The 20,000-nt window shown below is 42.6% G+C and overlaps 1 protein-coding gene across 1 annotated transcript in view; it reads left to right on the forward strand.

Moving 5' to 3' along the window:
- The first annotated feature begins 5,196 nt into the window (after positions 1-5,196).
- The window catches only part of LOC117449591 (voltage-dependent L-type calcium channel subunit alpha-1F-like), a 49,434-nt gene continuing 34,630 nt past the window's right edge, over positions 5,197-20,000 (forward strand). The window contains exons 1-3 of the mRNA XM_034087353.2: positions 5,197-5,495; positions 17,997-18,271; positions 19,826-19,926. Coding sequence (XP_033943244.2) covers positions 5,474-5,495; positions 17,997-18,271; positions 19,826-19,926 — 398 coding nt within the window. The 5' untranslated portion in view covers positions 5,197-5,473. The remainder of the gene's footprint in view (positions 5,496-17,996; positions 18,272-19,825; positions 19,927-20,000) is intronic.

The following is a 20,000-nucleotide window of genomic DNA, read 5'->3' on the forward strand; positions in this document are numbered from 1 at the left end:
TTTTATTTTGACACAAACAACAAAACGACAGAAAAGAGAGAAAGGAGTAAATCCTCTCTGGGAGTCCAGCAGCGGGATTATGAACGGATTAATACAAAGTTTAGTGACACACACCCACACACACACACACACACACACACACACACACACACACACACACACACACACACACACACACACACACACACACACACACACACACACACACACACACACACACACACACACACACGCACGCACGCACACACACACACACACACACACACACACACACACACACACACACACACACACACACACACACACACACACACACACACACACACACACTCACACTCATCCTGTCATCTCTGATCTGATGGAGACAGAAAGATTGTTCCTCTGTAAACCGTTGAATTGAAGAGGGAGTTTAAATATTGTGATATAGATATTATATAATGTAGTATAATTTGCACCTTTTTTACTTTAACTTCTAATATTTTGTATTCTCTTTAATCAAAATGTAGCTTTTATTGGAAATGTCATAATATTATTTTTCACTTTTTCATTAATCTTCTTTAAAATGAAGCAACTCTCACAAGTAAGAGGAATTAAGGTGTACAATAAATGCAAACATAACAATATTATAAATAGAATGAGACTTGGGAGATAGCATAAGAAGTAGAGTATAAGATAAAGGAAAGAACATTAGGAAGGAGTGAAGGAGACGAGGAGAATAACATGAGGAAGAAGAGAAGGAGAAGAGGGGAAGTTAAGTCAGGAAGCCATAAGAAGTCATACTAAAGGAATGTTGCAGCCATGCCTTAAACAAAGACAACACAAGTACACACATTTGATTTTGCGTTGTTTGTATTTGTATTGCAAAGCACAACATAGTTTTAGACATTTTAAAGAAAACAATCTCTTGCAATCATTGGGAAAACATTTCCAATCAAAATGCAGAAACACCCCTGAAACCTCTCTTCTCTGACGAACACTAAACTGTCTGAGCCTAAGTTGTGAGTAACTATAAAGAAACGAGTCCGATGAAAGGAAGCTGAGGAGAGAGGAAAGGTGGGAAGGAAAGAGGAAGTAAAGGAACATTGTGGGTTTATCCTGTAAACACATATACATGCATGGGTGTTTTTTTATTTTGTAAATTGTGTAACTTGCTGTTAAATACCATCAAAATATACATGATATACATAAGCCATTAATAACTGTATAATATATGCCTGGCTGCTAAATCCTAAGAACTGTTACAGGATTTGTATTTTGAAAATAATTTGTTTTACTTTCTTTTTTTTATTATATCATAACTTAGTACTTTTTTTTAAACATATGTATATTAAAGGTGGGGTAGGTACGTTTCAGAAACCGGCTCGAGATACACTTTTTGTTATATTCCATGGAATGCTCTTAACATCCCGATAGCAATGAATATCTTAAGTGCTTTGACAAAAAATCCATAAAAAAATGTCATCAGTGGAAGCCGTAATACTGTACAAAGTACAACCAATCCGTTTAGCCGGCCCGGCTAAAGTAACTGGATGGCCTACCTGCCTGTCAGCCTTCCATCGGGGCACAAATGTATCTCGTGCCCTCATTGGTCATGTGCGCGTTCGTGTGTGTTGGAGGAGGGGCTCTGTAAGGAAGTGGCAGAATTTCTCCGGTTGTGTATTTTCAAATTCTTGCGATCTCGAGCCGGTTTCTCAAACTTACCTACCCCACCTTTAAGCTGTATGTGGCTCTTTCCTGCTGTAACGATGCACACGTCCCCTCTGTGGGACTCATAAAGGTATTCTGATTCTGAACACATGTCACTTGTTAGACGCTTTTATCCAAAGCGATTTACATACTGTGGACGATCCCCACAGGAGCAATTTGGGGTGAAGTGTCTCAGGGACACAACAACATGCTGACTGCAGTGGGGTTTGAACACCAACGCACTAATCCACTGCGCCACACGCCTCCCTACTCCCTATATATCAAGTCCACTGTATATATAGGTCAGACGGTGACACTGTGACATTGAGACATGAAGACGATTTGTTGACGTACTTGAAGGTAAATTAAGCAGTCTGAAGATGACATACCGACCTTCACACACACACACACACACACACACACACACACACACACACACACACACACACACACACACACACACACACACACACACACACACACACACACACACACACACACACACACACACACACACACACACACACACACACACACACACACACACACACGTTGTATTACAGTTTAATCTGCTGCTCTATGAAGTCTTCAGGTTCAATTTCAGCACAAAGTCAAGAACTGTTTCTCCTTCCTCCTTCACCTTCATCTTTTCCTCCTCTTCCTCCTTTCCTTGTCTGCTTCCTTTTGTTGTGCTCTTCTCCTTCTTCATATTTTCTCTTCCACTACTTCTTCCTTGCATGAATGAACAGATAGATGGAGAGAGAGGCATCGAGAATTAACAGATAGACGAAGAGAGAGAGAGAGAGAGAGAGAGAGAGAGAGAGACATCTGCTGCTCTATGAAGTCTTCAGGTTCAATTTCAGCACAAAGTCAAGAACTGTTTCTCCTTCCTCCTTCACCTTCATCTTTTCCTCCTCTTCCTCCTTTCCTTGTCTGCTTCCTTTTGTTGTGCTCTTCTCCTTCTTCATATTTTCTCTTCCACTACTTCTTCCTTGCATGACCTCAAACCTTCTTCTTATGGTTATAGTGATTTACTAAACATTACAGTATTCACGGTAAAAGAATATGCAATAAGGAGATAGTCCAGAAAGATGTGAGAACATATGTAATACATAACAATTAACATGTCGGTCCATAGAAACATGATTTAAGAATAGAAACAAATTATAACTATTTTAAATGTTTGTTTTATTCTTTTAAATTGAACAGTAACATAATAATAATTTTTAAATATGTACAGTAATATTACATTACATTACATTACATTGCATTTAGCTGACGCTTTTATCCAAAGCGACTTACAATAAGTACATTCGACCAGGAAGACACAACCTTGAAGAAAACAGAATCATATAAGTGCATCAGGTTTCATAGAGCCAAGTATTTCAAGTGCTACTCAACTGGCTTTAGATAAGCCAGTGCTTTGTTAGTATATAAGTGCTCTGTTAGCAGTTCTTTGTTAGTAATTCTATCGCTCGAGATGGAGTCGAAAGAGATGAGTTTTCAGTCTGCGCCGGAAGGTGTGTAAGCTTTCTGCTGTCCTGATGTCAATGGGAGCTCATTCCACCATCTTTGGAGCCAGGATAGCAAACCCACGTGTTTTTGCTGATGGGAACTTGGGTCCCCCTCGCAGCGAGGGTGCAGCGAGCCGTTTGGCTGATGCAGAGCTGAGTGCACGCGCTGGGGTGTACAGTTTAACCATGTCCTGGATGTAGGAAGGGCCAGATCCATTCGCAGCATGGTACGCAACTTGTCTTGAAGTGGATTCTAGCAGTTACTGGAAGCCAGTGGAGGGAGCGGAGGAGCGGCGTGGTGTGGGAACATTTAGGAAGGTTGAAGACCAGACGAGCCGCTGCATTCTGGATGAGCTGCAGAGGTCGGATGGCACATGCAGGTAGACCAGCCAGGAGGGAGTTGCAGTAGTCTAGGCGTGAGGTGACGAGAGCCTGGACCAGAAGCTGCGTGGCTTTCTGGGTCAGCTGGGGACGCATCCTCCTGATGTTGTAGAGCGTGTATCTGCAGCAGCGGGTTGTAGCAGCGATGTTTGCAGTGAAGGACAGGTTGTTATCTAGGGTCACACCCAGATTCCTTGCAGTCTGAGTCGGGGAAACAACAGAGGTGCCGATGTTGATTGTTAGGTGGGACAATCTTTTCCGGAAGGAAAAGCAGTTCAGTTTTGTCAAGGTTGAGCTTGAGGTGATGAGCAGACATCCACTGAGAGATGTCAACTAGACAAGCAGAGATGCGTGCGACGACCTGGGTCTCTGAGCGGGGAAAGGACAGAATTAGTTGGGTGTCGTCAGCGTAGCAGTGGTATGAAAAACCATGCGGGCTAATGACTGATCCGAGCGAGTTTGTGTACAGGGAGAAGAGGAGGGGACCGAGAACAGAGCCCTGAGGGACCCCTGTAGTTAATTGACAAGGGTCGGACTCGGACCCTCTCCAAGTGACCCTGTAGGTGCGGTCTTTGAGGTATGAGGTGAGGAGGGAAAGTGCAGAGCCTGAAACTCCAAGTTCTTGGAGAGTATGAAGGAGGATCTGATGGTTCACCGTGTCGAATGCAGCAGACAGGTCCAAAAGGATGATGACAGAGGAGAGGGAGGCTGCTTTGGCAGTGTGCAGTTCCTCAGTGACAGCAATGAGAGCAGTTTCTGTGAAGTGACATAACATAATAATAATTTTAAAATATGTACAGTAATACCATTTAACAGGCTCGAAAGCAAAACAAATTCTAGAAATGTGTACAACATTTTATTTATATGGATGAACAAACGTTCTTAATAATATAAATAGGCAATATGGCAAGAAGTTCATTTATTGCATGAAAACAAGATATATAGTCATTAATGTAACATGTAGTGTCATCATCATGATGAGGAAACATATTATCATAATAAAGCTGCTGATTTGTATTCTGTCCCTTTAATGCTCCAGCTGCCCTCCCCTTTAACACACTGAGCTTTTTTATATTTAATCCCCAATTGGGAGAGAGAGAGAGAGAGAGAGAGAATGAACAGATAGATGGAGAGAGAGGCATCGAGAATTAACAGATAGACGAAGAGAGAGAGAGAGAGAGAGAGAGAGAGAGAGAGAGAGAGAGAGAGAGAGAGAGAGAGAGAGACATCGAGAATTAACAGATAGATGAAGAGAGACAGAGAGAGAGAGAGAGCGAGAGAGAGAGAGAGAGAGAGAGAGAGAGAGAGAGAGAATGAACAGATAGATGGAGAGAGAGGCATCGAGAATTAACAGATAGACGAAGAGAGAGAGAGAGAGAGAGAGAGAGAGAGAGAGAGAGAGAGAGAGAGAGAGAGAGAGAGAGAAAGAGAGAGAGACATCGAGAATGAACAGATAGATGAAGAGAGAGAGGGAGAGAAAGAGAGAGAGACATCGAGAATGAACACGTAGATGAAGAGAGAGAGAGAGAGAGAGAGAGAGAGAGAGAGGGAGAGAGAGAGAGCGATAGAGAGAGAGGGAGAGAGAGAGACAGATTAGTGATACGAAGCTGAAAAAAAGCGAATTTCTCTCCTCAGATCTTCCTCTGGATTTATTTCCGCTCTTCTCACTTTTTATGACTAAACTCCGGATGTAAATCGATGCATTGATCTCTGCAGCTGCACCGGGGAAAGAAGGAGGAATAAAAAGAACAAGAAGTGGATTAATTTTGAGTTTTTTGTCTCGGGTGAAATGCAGTGAAGTTGTTTGAGAGGCTGATGGGGATACAAGCGGAACTGATGAAACAGTGAAGATGATTCTCGGTGTTCGCAGCTGAGAGTGAGAAGCAGCGGAGATGCACGAGGAGAGACACCGAAGTAAGAAGTCTTTATTGTCACATCGTAAAACTGCTTTTTACGAGTTGCATCAGAATCAGTAATCCAGCTGCCGCGGGACAGCGGCTGCACATACACATCACACATCGAGTTAAAACAGCGTAAAAAGGAAATCCAATAAAACAATTAAATTAAAGACAAATCAAGTTTTCTAATGCGTTAAAAATAAGAGGTAAACACGTGTTATTAAAACGTAAAAAAATAAGTAATCATGGTTAAAATAATACAAAAAAGGGAAAGGGCAAACAATAAAAACAATACAAATAAAACAGTTAATGTTTAGTGATTTAAATAAAAAGGGTTATAAATACACAAAAAATAAATAATTAAATAACTAAATGTATAATAATACAAATTAATAGAATAAAATAAAAACATTGGCAAACACGTGTAATAAAATAAAAATAAGGAACTATAGTAAACATTGGTAGCAGCAGAAGTAAGTGAACTAGCAGTCAATAATAATAATAATAATAATAAATAGTATGCAGTATAATGTGACTGCTTACTTTGGTTTATTATATATTTGTTCTTGAGTTTACATTAAAAAGAAGGAATTACACATCATAAAGCCAAACTGAAAGCTACTAAATATATGAAATAATACATTAAATATATGTTTATAAAAGAAAAATCAAATATGCAGGCTTACACATTAAAAGGAAGTGGCAAACACATACATATAATTAAAATGATTAACTATCAGTAAACATAGCCGCATAATAGCAGCAGCTATAATCAAACGTCACATCAGCAGACACGAGCAGAGGTCACATCCTCGGCAGATGTGTGATCCCTGCAGATGACGTTTAATTAATCTAATTACAATATGTGTTATGTAAAACTGTGGGTTATTTTCTATCTATATACTTTATATAAACAAAGGGAAAGCATTAACTACGCATGCATCCACACTAAAATAGAGTATTTCTCGAAACAGTTTAAAATTCAGTCTTTTATCATTTTTATTTTGTCCACAAGGTGAAAATATAAGTGTAAAACATATTATATAAGGTCAGATAAGCAAAAACATCAGATGTTTTATTGCTGCAGGAAAAACAACAACAACAAAACTCAATTAACCTCATTAATATTTGTTCCATAAAACTGTCTTTACAGCGAATGTACATCTTTACTCTCCTGCTCACGTGACATGAATCACTGATGGAGAAATAAACAGCTGTGTGCAGAGGACTTTGATAACACAAACATTCAATCTGTTTAATATACATATAAAAGAGAGGCAGGAGAGTGCAGGATGTAGAAAATATATTTCAGAATAATCTGTAATTTTAGCAATTCTGAGATTTGTTTTTCATCAGTAAATATCCCACTGGGGAATTTAAAAAAGGCGGTTGCTAACAAGTGTCTAAATGAGACGACTAAATGTCATCACGCCCAACATTAGCCTCCTTTAGCTTAGCGGTGGTGACGTGAAGTCATGTGACCGTACTGTAGTTCCTTTGTAGCCCAACATTAGCCACCTTTAACTTAGCGGTGGTGACGTGAAGTCATGTGACCGTACTGTAGTTCCTTTGTAGCCCAACATTAGCCACCTTTAACTTAGCGGTGGTGACGTGAAGTCATGTGACCGTACTGTAGTTCCTTTGTAGCCCAACATTAGCCACCTTTAACTTAGCGGTGGTGACGTGAAGTCATGTGACCGTACTGTAGTTCCTTTGTAGCCCAACATTAGCCACCTTTAACTTAGCGGTGGTGACGTGAAGTCATGTGACCGTACTGTAGTTCCTTTGTAGCCCAACATTAGCCACCTTTAACTTAGCGGTGGTGACGTGAAGTCATGTGACCGTACTGTAGTTCCTTTGTAGCCCAACATTAGCCACCTTTAACTTAGCGGTGGTGACGTGAAGTCATGTGACCGTGCTGTAGTTCCTTTATAGCCCAACATTAGCCACCTTTAGCTTAGCGGTGGTGACGTGAAGTCAAGTGACCGTGCTGTAGTTCCTTTATAGCCCAACATTAGCCGCCTTTAGCTTAGCGGTGGTGACGTGAAGTCATGTGACCGTGCTGTAGTTCCTTTATAGCCCAACATTAGCCACCTTTAGCTTAGCGGTGGTGACGTGAAGTCATGTGACCGTGCTGTAGTTCCTTTATAGCCCAACATTAGCCACCTTTAGCTTAGCGGTGGTGACGTGAAGTCATGTGACCGTGCTGTAGTTCCTTTATAGCCCAACATTAGCCGCCTTTAGCTTAGCGGTGGTGACGTGAAGTCATGTGACCGTGCTGTAGTTCCTTTATAGCCCAACATTAGCCACCTTTAGCTTAGCGGTGGTGACGTGAAGTCATGTGACCGTGCTGTAGTTCCTTTATAGTCCAACATTAGCCGCCTTTAGCTTAGCGGTGGTGACGTGAAGTCATGTGACCGTGCTGTAGTTCCTTTATAGCCCAACATTAGTGATAAATAAGTTTATTGTTGTACTGTATCCAATTTAAGTGTCAATCATAGACCTTTACTTCCTCTCCTGGGTCATCTGGTCCCTTTGAACCTGCTCTCTGACTGAGGGGCTGCTTTGAAGACAGAAAGGCAGTTTTCATTTATAAAATAATTAAGTTTCAGTCTAAGCTCTTACTGTATCAGTAGCTTTCTGTTTCATGTTCCTCTTTGATGTTGTTCTCACATGTGACCATGGAAGCACACACTTAGTTTTCTCTGGCCTGTTAGAGGTTCACACGAGTGGCTATTTTAAATGACAACATTTCCTCGTAACAAAGAACCGTGACATAAGATTGAACCTTATTTATCAAGAGGGAAATACAGTTTTTGTGCAGCAGTTGCTGTAGTACAGAAGTTGGAGTAGTTGGAAAGAGTGCTAATACACAACATATGAACATTTAAACGATCAGTAAGGTGCACAAAACCTGCTGTAGTTCCTTTATAGCCCAAGATTAGCCGCCTTTAGCTTAGCGATGGTGACGTGAAGTCATGTGACCGTGCTGTAGTTCCTTTATAGCCCAACATTAGCCGCCTTTAGTTTAGCGGTGGTGACGTGAAGTCATGTGACCGTGCTGTAGTTCCTTTATAGCCTAACATTAGCATCCTTTAGCTTAGCGGTGGTGACGTGAAGTCATGTGACCGTGCTGTAGTTCCTTTATAGCCTAACATTAGCATCCTTTAGCTTAGCGGTGGTGACGTGAAGTCATGTGACTGTGCTGTAGTTCCTTTATAGCCCAACATTAGCCGCCTTTAGCTTAGCGGTGGTGACGTGAAGTCATGTGACCGTGCTGTAGTTCCTTTATAGCCTAACATTAGCATCCTTTAGCTTAGCGGTGGTGACGTGAAGTCATGTGACCGTGCTGTAGTTCCTTTATAGCCCAACATTAGCCGTCTTTAGCTTAGCGATGGTGACGTGAAGTCATGTGACCGTGCTGTATTTGCTTTATAGCCCAAGATTAGCCGACTTTAGCTTCGCGGTGGTGACGTGAAGTCATGTGACCGTGCTGTAATTCCTTTATAGCCCAACATTAGCCGCCTTTAGCTTAGCGGTGGTGACGTGAAGTCATGTGACCGTGCTGTAGTTCCTTTATAGCCTAACATTAGCATCCTTTAGCTTAGCGGTGGTGACGTGAAGTCATGTGACCGTGCTGTAGTTCCTTTATAGCCCAACATTAGCCGCCTTTAGCTTAGCGGTGGTGACGTGAAGTCATGTGACCGTGCTGTAGTTCCTTTATAGCCCAATATTAGCCGCCTTTAGCTTAGCGGTGGTGACGTGAAGTCATGTGACCGTGCTGTAGTTCCTTTATAGCCCAACATTAGCCGCCTTTAGCTTAGCGGTGGTGACGTGAAGTCATGTGACCGTGCTGTAGTTCCTTTATAGCCCAACATTAGCCGCATTTAGCTTAGCGGTGGTGACGTGAAGTCATGTGACCAACACTTTACTTTTTTAATAAAAGTGGTGTAATTAGATGGAGATTATCCTGCTGAACAAAACCTGTAAGTATCATAAACGTTTGTTTGCAACTTATTTTCTAGAAATATAAATGATCTATCTTTAAGCAGGCCCACCATCTTAAAATTATTCATATTGAGGACTTTTAGAGGCCGGATGAGGAGTCAGTTTTTACAAGAAAAAATTAATCGTATTTTTTGAGAAGTAGTTTCGTTTTTTTAACCAAATATTTATTAGTTGTTCCTTTTAATCATCTTTCAACCTCTCAGATTTATCTCAGGACCCTTCAGGTTTAAGAACCCCTTATAGTGACAGGATTTTAAAAGTAAGAGCCTGGCTTTTTAGTCTCTCAATCAGCTGTACAACCTGAGCAGGTACATACCCTCTGTGTTGCATCGTGACCTTTGACCTCGGCTACCTCGGGGTTATCGCAGATCACGACCTCCATCTTTTTCGGAAAGGGACTAAGTTTTAATCCTGCTGATCCCGAACGAGGATCAGACTTTCCTGCTTTGCCGCTCGCAGAATTAAGATGGCCCCAACGGACCTTCTGATAACGTTGTCATGGAAATGAGCATTAACACATGTGACATCATCGGTTACCGTGGCAGCAGAGTTAATCCGCCCCTTTTGTTTGGCCCACAGAGCGAGGATTTATTTTAACTTTACATCTGAACCTCACAGAAACCTTTAAAGAGAGGTGATACTTTTTAATATCTCAGAAGACAATCAAACATGGACATTGTGAAGTGAATTTGGTCAGTTAAGTTAAAACGTTAATCAGTTGACTTGGTATCCTTGAACGCAGCAACAGGAAAATATGCAAAACGTTCCTCTTGGTTTTATCGTAATAAGATAACCTTCACTATGATGGATTATTCTTCGTTTAAATTAAGTGTGAAACCAATTAGATTAGTCTGAAAACCGTGAAAACGTTCATCAGGATAGTTATATTCTGTAACTGAGTATGCTGAGTTTCAACCAGTTCACTCTTATGTCCAAAAGGATTGCTTGGTTCTTCCTTCTGATACAGAGGACACTTTTAATTTGTGATTAATCCTCATACACCTCAAAGTAACGGTGGCATGGACAGACGTCAGCCTCTCTAAAGAGATGTAGGTTTATTTGCTTCGACTTAAAACTCACATTTGTCTATAAGCAGACTAACAACACGAGATGTCAGGCATCGACGAGTGACAGATGTAGAATCACCACTTTTGAGGGCTTTTTCACACCTGAAAGGCTCAACCAAGGCTCCCAGTTTGGGTCATTTTGTTCACATTGGATCCAGTTAGTTTTGTTTTTTAATGATGCCAGTGCACTAAACTAGATGACACACCTACCTACGTCCTTCAATGTGACGTAATTTAATCGTTGTAGATGAACTGGTAAATTGAGAGCTTGCCTTCCAGCTCCGGTTCAACCTGTCTATCTCACGCTCCACTTTCCTTTCTCCTCGCCAAAAAGACTCCAAGCTACCCGACCTTTTCTGGCATGGGGCAACAACTCATTCCCAACCCGTAGGGATACATCCATCGTTTCTTCCTCTCCTCGTGCGGCCCGTTTTGTTGTTTTTAGGTTTTCGAAACAGTCGGCCAAAACATCCTGTCGTTGGTTCAAAAGACCAAGGAATTGGTTCAGCTGTTTCGTTTTGGGAGGTTTCATATTTGAATTTAACTTAAAATATGGAAAGTCCAGACCAACAGCGGTTGGGGTAAAAGAGCCCGAAAGGTCAAAAATATTAACACAAATGTCACAGATGAATACATTAGCTGTGCCAAGGAGGCTTTGTTCATTTGAATGTAAATTAGTGGAAAGGTGAAACATGGGCCATGTAAGAACCGTTTCATATTTTGCAAACACGCAGCATTTTTCACTTATGGAAATGGCGTTGGTGGAGGGCTACTCTTTCTAACAGTAACCTTTTAACACACGTATTCCTGTGTAAAGCATCATAACAAAACACAAGACAATCCATTTCAGCTCGATGACGTATTGATCGGGTTTCATTAGAAGTTCCAGTGCTTCTGGGAGTCTGCAATCTGAGCAGTGAAGAAGAAGAAAAACTGCCCCAACATCCACTAAACGAACTGATGACCTTCCAGCTGGATCAGGCTGGAGGGCAGCGTGACACACACATCACACACACACACACACACACACACACACACACACACACACACACACACACACACACACACACACACACACACACACACACACACACACACACACACACACACACACACACACACACACACACACACACACACACACACACACACACACACACACACATACACACACACACACACACACACACACACACACACACACACACACACACACACACACACACACACACACACACACACACACACACAGAGAGAGACAAGGCAGGGAAAAGTAGGAAGTTAACAAGGCGGATGCATTGTTGTGTGTGAGTGATGGGATGCCCCGTTTCACCATCACACACACGCAACTCTCTCTCACACACACAACTCTCTCTCACACACACACACACACACACACACACACACACACACACACACACACACACACACACACACACACACACACACACACACACACACACACACACACACACACACACACACACACACACACACACACACACACACACACACACACACACACACACACACACACACACACACACACACACACACACACACACACACACACACACACACACACACACACACTGTTGTCATGATGTGAGTTGACTCGGGATAATTCGGGGATCATTAGTCGGTTCTTGCGGTCCTGCGGGTCATGTGACCTCCACTGTCCCAGAACCGGAGCTTCTGATTGGACGGGTGACAAACCTGCTGCGGTGACACCAGCAATGGCTTTAGGGAGGAAAGACTTTAAAGTAGCATTCTGGGGGGTTTTTGGTTGAAAATGTGTAGTCTCTCTCCATTTCTGCTGATCATTATTTAAAAATGAAATCATCAAATCAACCTCCAGAGAAATAATCCATCGCTGACACAGTTCGGGATGCTTTTATTTTGAACGTTATGTCATAATTTGTGTTGTGATGCAGCAAATGTGTCCTGACTCTAGTTCTGGGTTAGATCTCTGTTTTTGAGGAATGGAGTGGACCTGCAAAGGACTCTTTCTAGATACAATGCATCCTCCAAAGGTCTCCAAGGTACACTTGGATAAAGTCTTGTGTTTGTTTCACCCGTCGATCCACCCTGACCTGCTGCCGATGAGAAACGTCAACAACTATAGTATTCTAAGAGAGTATCAACGGACAATCCAGCTTTAGTTCATGGGTACGTCAAAACTAACAAAACTACCAGTGAGTCACAGATAACATTTATGTTTTATATTGAGATACAAAAAAGAAGTACAAACCAATCATGAAAGGTTTGATGGATCACTGTAGTAAAGACTAAGCAAGGGCGTCCAGAGGTTTCTCGTTTCCATCTCCTCCTGGGTGATCCTTGGATTTTCACATACCAGATGAGATATGATCTCTCCATTGCATTCTGGGTCGGCCCGAGGGTCTCCTTCCAGCCATCGTATCTAGAAAACCTCCAAAGGAAGGTCAACTGTCACTTCGACTGGCTCCGTTTGACGCAAAGTAGCAGCAGTTCTAATCCGAGGTCCTCGCAGAGATCTGAACTCTTCATATTATCTCTAATACGTGTCCTAACTCCATGTGATGCAAGCATCGTTTTCTATCGGCATGACCTCGTCATTTTGAGCTGAACTTAAGACACCCGGACTCTTCGTTTCTATTTGTTGCAGTTGCTTGCTTTGAAAGCACCGCAATGGAAGAGGTATATCTGATTTGTGAAGCTGAATTGAGGAAATCTATGATAATAGGATGGCAGCTTCCTGTACGGAGTTGGCAAGGGAGATGAAAGGTACCTCCTTGTCATTGGCTATTTTGTATGTCATTTCCAGTAAATATCCTATAACGGAAAGTTTTTGTTTTCTGTTTATAAAGTACAAGGTACTAACGAGATAAGTGGTTACGTCTCGAGGCTAATGCCAAGTGCATAGCTGATAGTCAAGTGCAGTGGCGGCACCAGGGTATGGCTGGGATAGGCTGCAGCCATACCAAGAAATGGCTTAGCCCCACCTTAGCCCCACCATGACAAATGATGTTAAAGTAAGCAAATTAAATAATAAGCTAAATGCTAAATGTTGAACACGGCTTGCGAAAATATACGGGTCGTGTCCACAACACAAACTGATCCTGCTGTAACAACAAGTGCACGCTACTGATGCAACATGGTTGAGACCATTCAGGCTTATGCTAGAGGGGTGCAAGGAATAGTCTAAATATTGGGGGAGTTTTATCTATCTATCTCCGCTCCAGCCACGCTCCTCTTCTTTACATCCCCCGCACACGTCTCCGAACAATGGGAGACCGAGCCTTCTGCTCATTCGCCCCGCGCCTCTGGAACTCCCTCCCAGATCAGCTGAGATCGGCCCCTTCCACCGAGGTCTTCAAAACCGGCCTTAAGACCCTCTTCTTTCGGCAGGCCTTCCAATAAACTTTGAGCACGGTACACCTGGAGTACTGCCATTTTTATCGCTATCTCCGACTTTTATTTTTGTACTCTATTTTATATTTTATTTTTTGATTTCTTATTATTGTTACAATTATTTGTTTAATCTCTCAAAGTGTATCAGTATCCCTTGTTATGAAGCACTTCGAGATTTGTCTTGGCAGATGAGAATCGCTATATAAATTAAATATATTATTATTTTTATTTTTTTTATTTAACCTTTATTTAACCAGATAAAAGCATTGAGATAGAATCTCATTTGCAATGCTGACCTGGCCAAGAAGGCAGCAACGTTACACATAACACAAACATATAAAATACAGAGAACATAACTAAGAAAACAAAAGATAAAAAAGCAGTCACGACATGGAGCACATTAGGACAGTAAGAAAGGTGCTACTTATTACTGCAAGAGCAGCTGGTGGTAAGGACTTCAGACAACTTTAATTTAAAACATGCTATTGAGACAAGTGCCCTCAGTTTGAGGCGTGATTGAAGGTCATTCCAAGACCAAGGACCATCATAAAAAAGACTCCTTTTCCCAGCCTCAGTCCGCACAGCAGGAACCTGGAACCGTATCCAGGCACTGGATCTGAGGTTGTAAGAGTCACAAACTGGAGCAAATCTGGCACATATGTACAGTGGAAGCTTTCCTAAAATGGCTTTATACATTGAAACCAATGCTACGCATACTAAGTGAGGACCATCCAGTTAGGCTATACAGTTTGCAATGGTGAGTCCTATAGGGTGCATTTGATATATATCGCAGTGCAGCATGGGAGAGTGGGTCAAGTTTGGCCAAAACAGTGGGACAGGCAAATCTATAGATGGTATCACCGTAGTCCAGCTGGGACAGGAATAAGCCAGAGACCAACCTTTTACGGGATGAAGTTGAAAAACAACATTTAAGTCTGTGAAGGAAGCCAAGAGTGAATTTCAATTTCTTAGTTAGAACTTCAATATGGTGTTTGAAGTTCAGATTACTGTCCAACCAAAAGCCCAGATATTTGTAGGTATCGACAAACTCAACAGAGACGCCATCAAGGGTGTCAATGGAGAGGCAAGAGGACGCTGACTTGGGAGCAAAGAGCATTGCTTTGGTTTTCTTACTGTTCAAAAGCAGTTTGGAATCAAGAAGTGCATGCTGCAGCCGCCACTGGTCGAGTGGTTTGTTTACACGACGTAACACAAGTACATATTCAACAGAATCATCACGGACAGACAGCTTCCGATGTGACGTAGTGCAATCGTTAGAGATGAACTGGTACATCGGGAGCGTGCCTTCCAGCTCCGGTTCAACCTGTCTATCTCACGCTCCACTTTCCCTGCTCCTCGGCAGAAAGACCGCAAGCTACCCGACCTTTTCTTGCACGGGGCAACAACTCCAACCTTTAGGGATACATCTATCGGTTCACAGCAGAAATCCATGAACTCAAACTCAGAGGGACTGACTCTCATCCCGATCTCTGCACAATTCTCTGAAAAAGTGCCCCAGTATGTGCTCCAGGTCAAAATGAAACCAAGCGTCACATCGTCTGCATAGAGTCGCAATCTGACGTCACTAAACGGGACACTGTACTAACACAATGGATATTTCGAAGGCGTTCTTTCCCACTGATTGTGAATAAGTCTTTCAGTGTTCAGTGAGGTCGGACTCTCAACACCTGCATGCACAGAAACAGCTGGACACAACAGCAAAGCATTATGGGAAACAGAGAAATCTAGGAAATCACTAAATGATGGAGAGAGAGAGGGAAAGGCAGGGGAGAGAAAGAGATGTAATCTCACTGTGCTGTCCGTCACTGGGTTTATCTCTCTGCCTCCGTGTGTGTGTGTGTTCAGGGTCCTCAGGTACTAACACATAAATTACGGCCCAGATCACACACACACACACACACACACACACACACACACACACACACACACACACACACACACACACACACACACACACACACACACACACACACACACACACACACACACACACACACACACACACACACACACACACACACACACACACACACACACACACACACACACACACACACACACACACACACACACACGCACACACACACGCACACACACTCGCACACACACTCGCACACACACAGATCTAGGTCACAGCTGTTCACTACAATATTTCTGTTTTCACTTCCTCTGGAAACTGTCACATCTCTCTGTTTCTATCATCCTCCTCCAGTTTCCTTTTCATTGACTTTGATTGAAACACGAAGTCGAGGAAATAAGAATAGACTCTTTACTACGTATCTGGATCCTTTACTTCGGTAAAAGTCCTAACACTGAAAACACTCCACAAGTCCGACATTCAACACCCTAATTAAATTAAACTATTATGATGACTTTAACTGAAGTTTAATATTTAAAGTAAAATTATTTATTGTGCAAATGTTCCCTCAGTGTTTTATATGTCTTTAGATTAATATTACTGCTGCATTAATGTGTATATGTTCAGATGTTTTTACCTCCTTTATAAACTGTTGGCTAGCTTGATCTACCACAATGCATCCTGTTCTATAATATCATCATATGCTTGCTTTTTCGTATATTTTTCACATATTCATTGGGAGTTTTTTGCTTAATCATCGGACATTTTTACATGTTTTCGGCCCATTTTTCACCAACGTACTTCAGTCAGACAACTCACGTGTTCTTAATATGTTTATTATAGCAGCATATAGTTTGAGTTTGGCGCCTAGGCTCGGGCCTCATCACTCCACAGATTTACAAAGAACATTGAGTGATGACTAGATAACTATCCCCCGAGCCTACAGGTGGAGCAGGGGTGGAAGCTGGGGTGGAAGCTGGGGTGGAAGCTGGGGTTGAAGCTGGGATGGAAGCTGGGGTGGAAGCTGGGGTGGAGCTGGGGTGGAAGCTGGAGTGGAAGCTGGAGTGGAAGCTGGGGTGGAACTGGGGTGGAAGCTGGGGTGGAAGCTGGTGTGGAAGCTGGGGTGGAACTGGGGTGGAAGCTGGGGGTGGAAGCTGGGGTGGAAGCTGGGGTGGAGCTGGGGTGGAAGCTGGAGTGGAAGCTGGGGTGGAAGCTGGGGTGGAGCTGGGGTGGAAGCTGTGGTGGAGCTGGGGTGGAGCAGGAGTGGAAGCAGGGGTGGAGTTGGGGTGGAAGCTGGGTGGAAGCTGGGTGGAAGCTGGGTGGAAGCAGGGGTGGAGCTGGGGTGGAAGCTGGGGTGGAGCTGGGGTGGAAGCTGGGGGTGGAAGCTGGGGTGGAAGCTGGGGTGGAAGCTGTGGTGGAGGCTGTGGTGGAAGCTGGGTGGAAGCTGGGGTGGAAGCTGGGGTGGAAGCTGGGGTGGAAGCTGGGGTGGAGCTGGGGTGGAAGCTGGGTGGAAGCTGGGGTGGAAGCTGGGCGGAAGCTGGGGGTGGAAGCTGGGGTGGTGGTGGGGCAGGCAAGCAGCAGCAACATGAAACACAGCAGCAGCATTAGGAGGCAGAGGCAGGAAGACCTGGCAGCTTAAATAGAGCGGCATGTTTAGGAGAATGTGTTTGGTTGGTTGTAAGAGGGACGAGGTGCGTCACGTGTTAATGTATGATTGGTGCTCGAGTTGACTGCCTGAACTAGCTCGCAAGCTTCGCCCCATTATTTGTTTTTCATAGATTTTGTGGATACTTTTCAGACATTTTTGCAGACATACTTTAGCTATTATTTCAAACATGTTTAAATACCTGTTTTTTGTCAAGGTTGATCTTTCCCTTAACTCAACCTGGTCTGTTTATTATTTTGTCCAACCAGACATTGCGTAGCCACATTGTTGAAATTAGCTAAATATGCAGGCATGACATTAAAAACATTTTAAATACCATCAAGCTGCACCCTATGAACTTCAAGACAACACACTCTTCCAGGGTTTTTTCTGGACATTAAATGATTCATTAAAAAATACACCTTAAAAATAGATACAGTATGTTTAGATATCAAAGTGAGGACAGTGACGTTTAACAGAAATGATTGAATATCATTTAAAAGCTGTAATCTTCTCTATCCCCAGGTACTGGTCGTAATGGTTACACCAATACGATGGAATCGGAAGAGGGAGGAGGTGAGGGTGAGGAAGAGGAAGAGGAGGAGGGAGGAGGAGAGGGGGATGGAGGAGAAGAAGGAGGAGAAGAAGGAGGAGGAGATGGAGAGATGAAGGACCCAGAATGGGATGAAGAGCTGGACGGAGAGGAGGGAACGATGAGGATGACGAGGACAGACACACTTCATTCGACTACGAGTTCAACTGGGACACAGAGGAGGAGGGGACAACATCATAAAAAACAGGTGAGATAATATGCTGAAAACATGTGAGCTAACATGCTGAAAACATGTGAGCTAACATGCTAAAAACAGGTGAGCTAACATGCTAAAAAAAGCTGAGCTAACATTCTAAAAACAGGTATGCTAACATGCTGAAACCAGGTGAGAACACACACTGAAAACATGTGAGCTAACATGCTAAAAACAGGTGAGCTAACATGCTGAAAACATGTGAGCTAACATGCTGAAAACAGGTAAGCTAACATGCTAAAAACAGGTGAGCTAACATGCTAAAAAAAGCTGAGCTAACATGCTAAAAACAGGTATGCTAACATGCTGAAACCAGGTGAGAACACACACTGAAAACATGTGAGCTAACATGCTAAAAACAGGTGAGCTAACATGCTAAAAACATGTGAGCTAACATGCTAAAAACAGGTGAGCTAACATGCTAAAACAGGTGAGCTAACATCGAAAAACAGGTGAGCTAACATGCTAAAACAGGTGAGCTAACATGCTAAAAACATGTGAGCTAACATGCTAAAAACAGGTGAGCTAACATGCTAAAAACAGGTGAGCTAACATGCTAAAAACAGGTGAGCTAACATGCTAAAAACAGGTGAGCTAACATGCTAAAAACATGTGAGCTAACATGCTAAAAACATGTGAGCTAACATGCTAAAAACAGGTGAGCTAACATGCTAAAAACAGGTGAGCTAACATGCTGAAAACAGGTGAGAAAACACACAAAGAACCAGGGAAGCTATGCTAAAAACAGGTGGGACAACATGCTAAGTAAAAGGTAAGCTAACTTAAACAGGTCATAAAACAAGCTTAGAAACAGGTAAGCTAACATGCTAAAATCAGGTGAGAAGACACACTAAGAAACAGGTGAGCTAACATTCTTTAAATAGATAATAAAACAAGCTTAGAAACAGGTGGGCTAACACGCTAAAAACATGGCAGACAAAATAAAGGTTGAGACACGCTGAGTAACAAGCTAGAAACAAACGTCAGAAAAAGGTAGGGTGACATGCTAAGAAGCAGGTGATAGCAAACACACACATTAGACAACATGCTAACAAATGGGTTAGACAACAGGTGAAACAAGTCAGACACCACATAAAGAAACAGGTGTGATAGTTTGCAACTGGTGAGAAAATACGACAAACAACAGGTGAGACAAGACCAATTGATTATTCAATCGACCAACCCTACAGAAATATGCCAATTCCGATATGTTCACACTCACATCACATCAAGTAGCAATGCACTGCAGTCATTGGTCAAGAGTTAAAGAACTACAGAAGACCGACCTGTAAATAGAAGAACTACACATTTTAGTAGCACCATTTGTTATGGTTTAGTACAGAGACAAGGACGATGTGTCCCGAAAGTAATTGTTAAGATTATCCATGCAGAACTTGTCTGTAATTAATCCAGGATAAAAAAAAAACAATTAAAATCGGACTTCAAATAAATCTAAATCTAAACATTTTTTTATATGATGATGATGATGATGATGATGATGATGATGATGATGATGATGATGATGATGATGTTTCTCTTCTTCCTCAGGTCCAGGGCAGTAATCAGGTCCAGAGAGCTCCCAGAGCGCTATACTGTCTGAAACTCAACAACCCCATCAGAAGAGCCGCTCTCTCCATCGTGGAGTGGAAGTATCCTTTAATCTACACACATGTAGGGGCTGTTGCTATGTTACAGTGCGTTAAACCAGAGCTCGAGAACACAT

This window comes from Pseudochaenichthys georgianus, chromosome 7, assembly GCF_902827115.2.
Source record: "Pseudochaenichthys georgianus chromosome 7, fPseGeo1.2, whole genome shotgun sequence".
NCBI lineage: Eukaryota > Metazoa > Chordata > Actinopteri > Perciformes > Channichthyidae > Pseudochaenichthys > Pseudochaenichthys georgianus.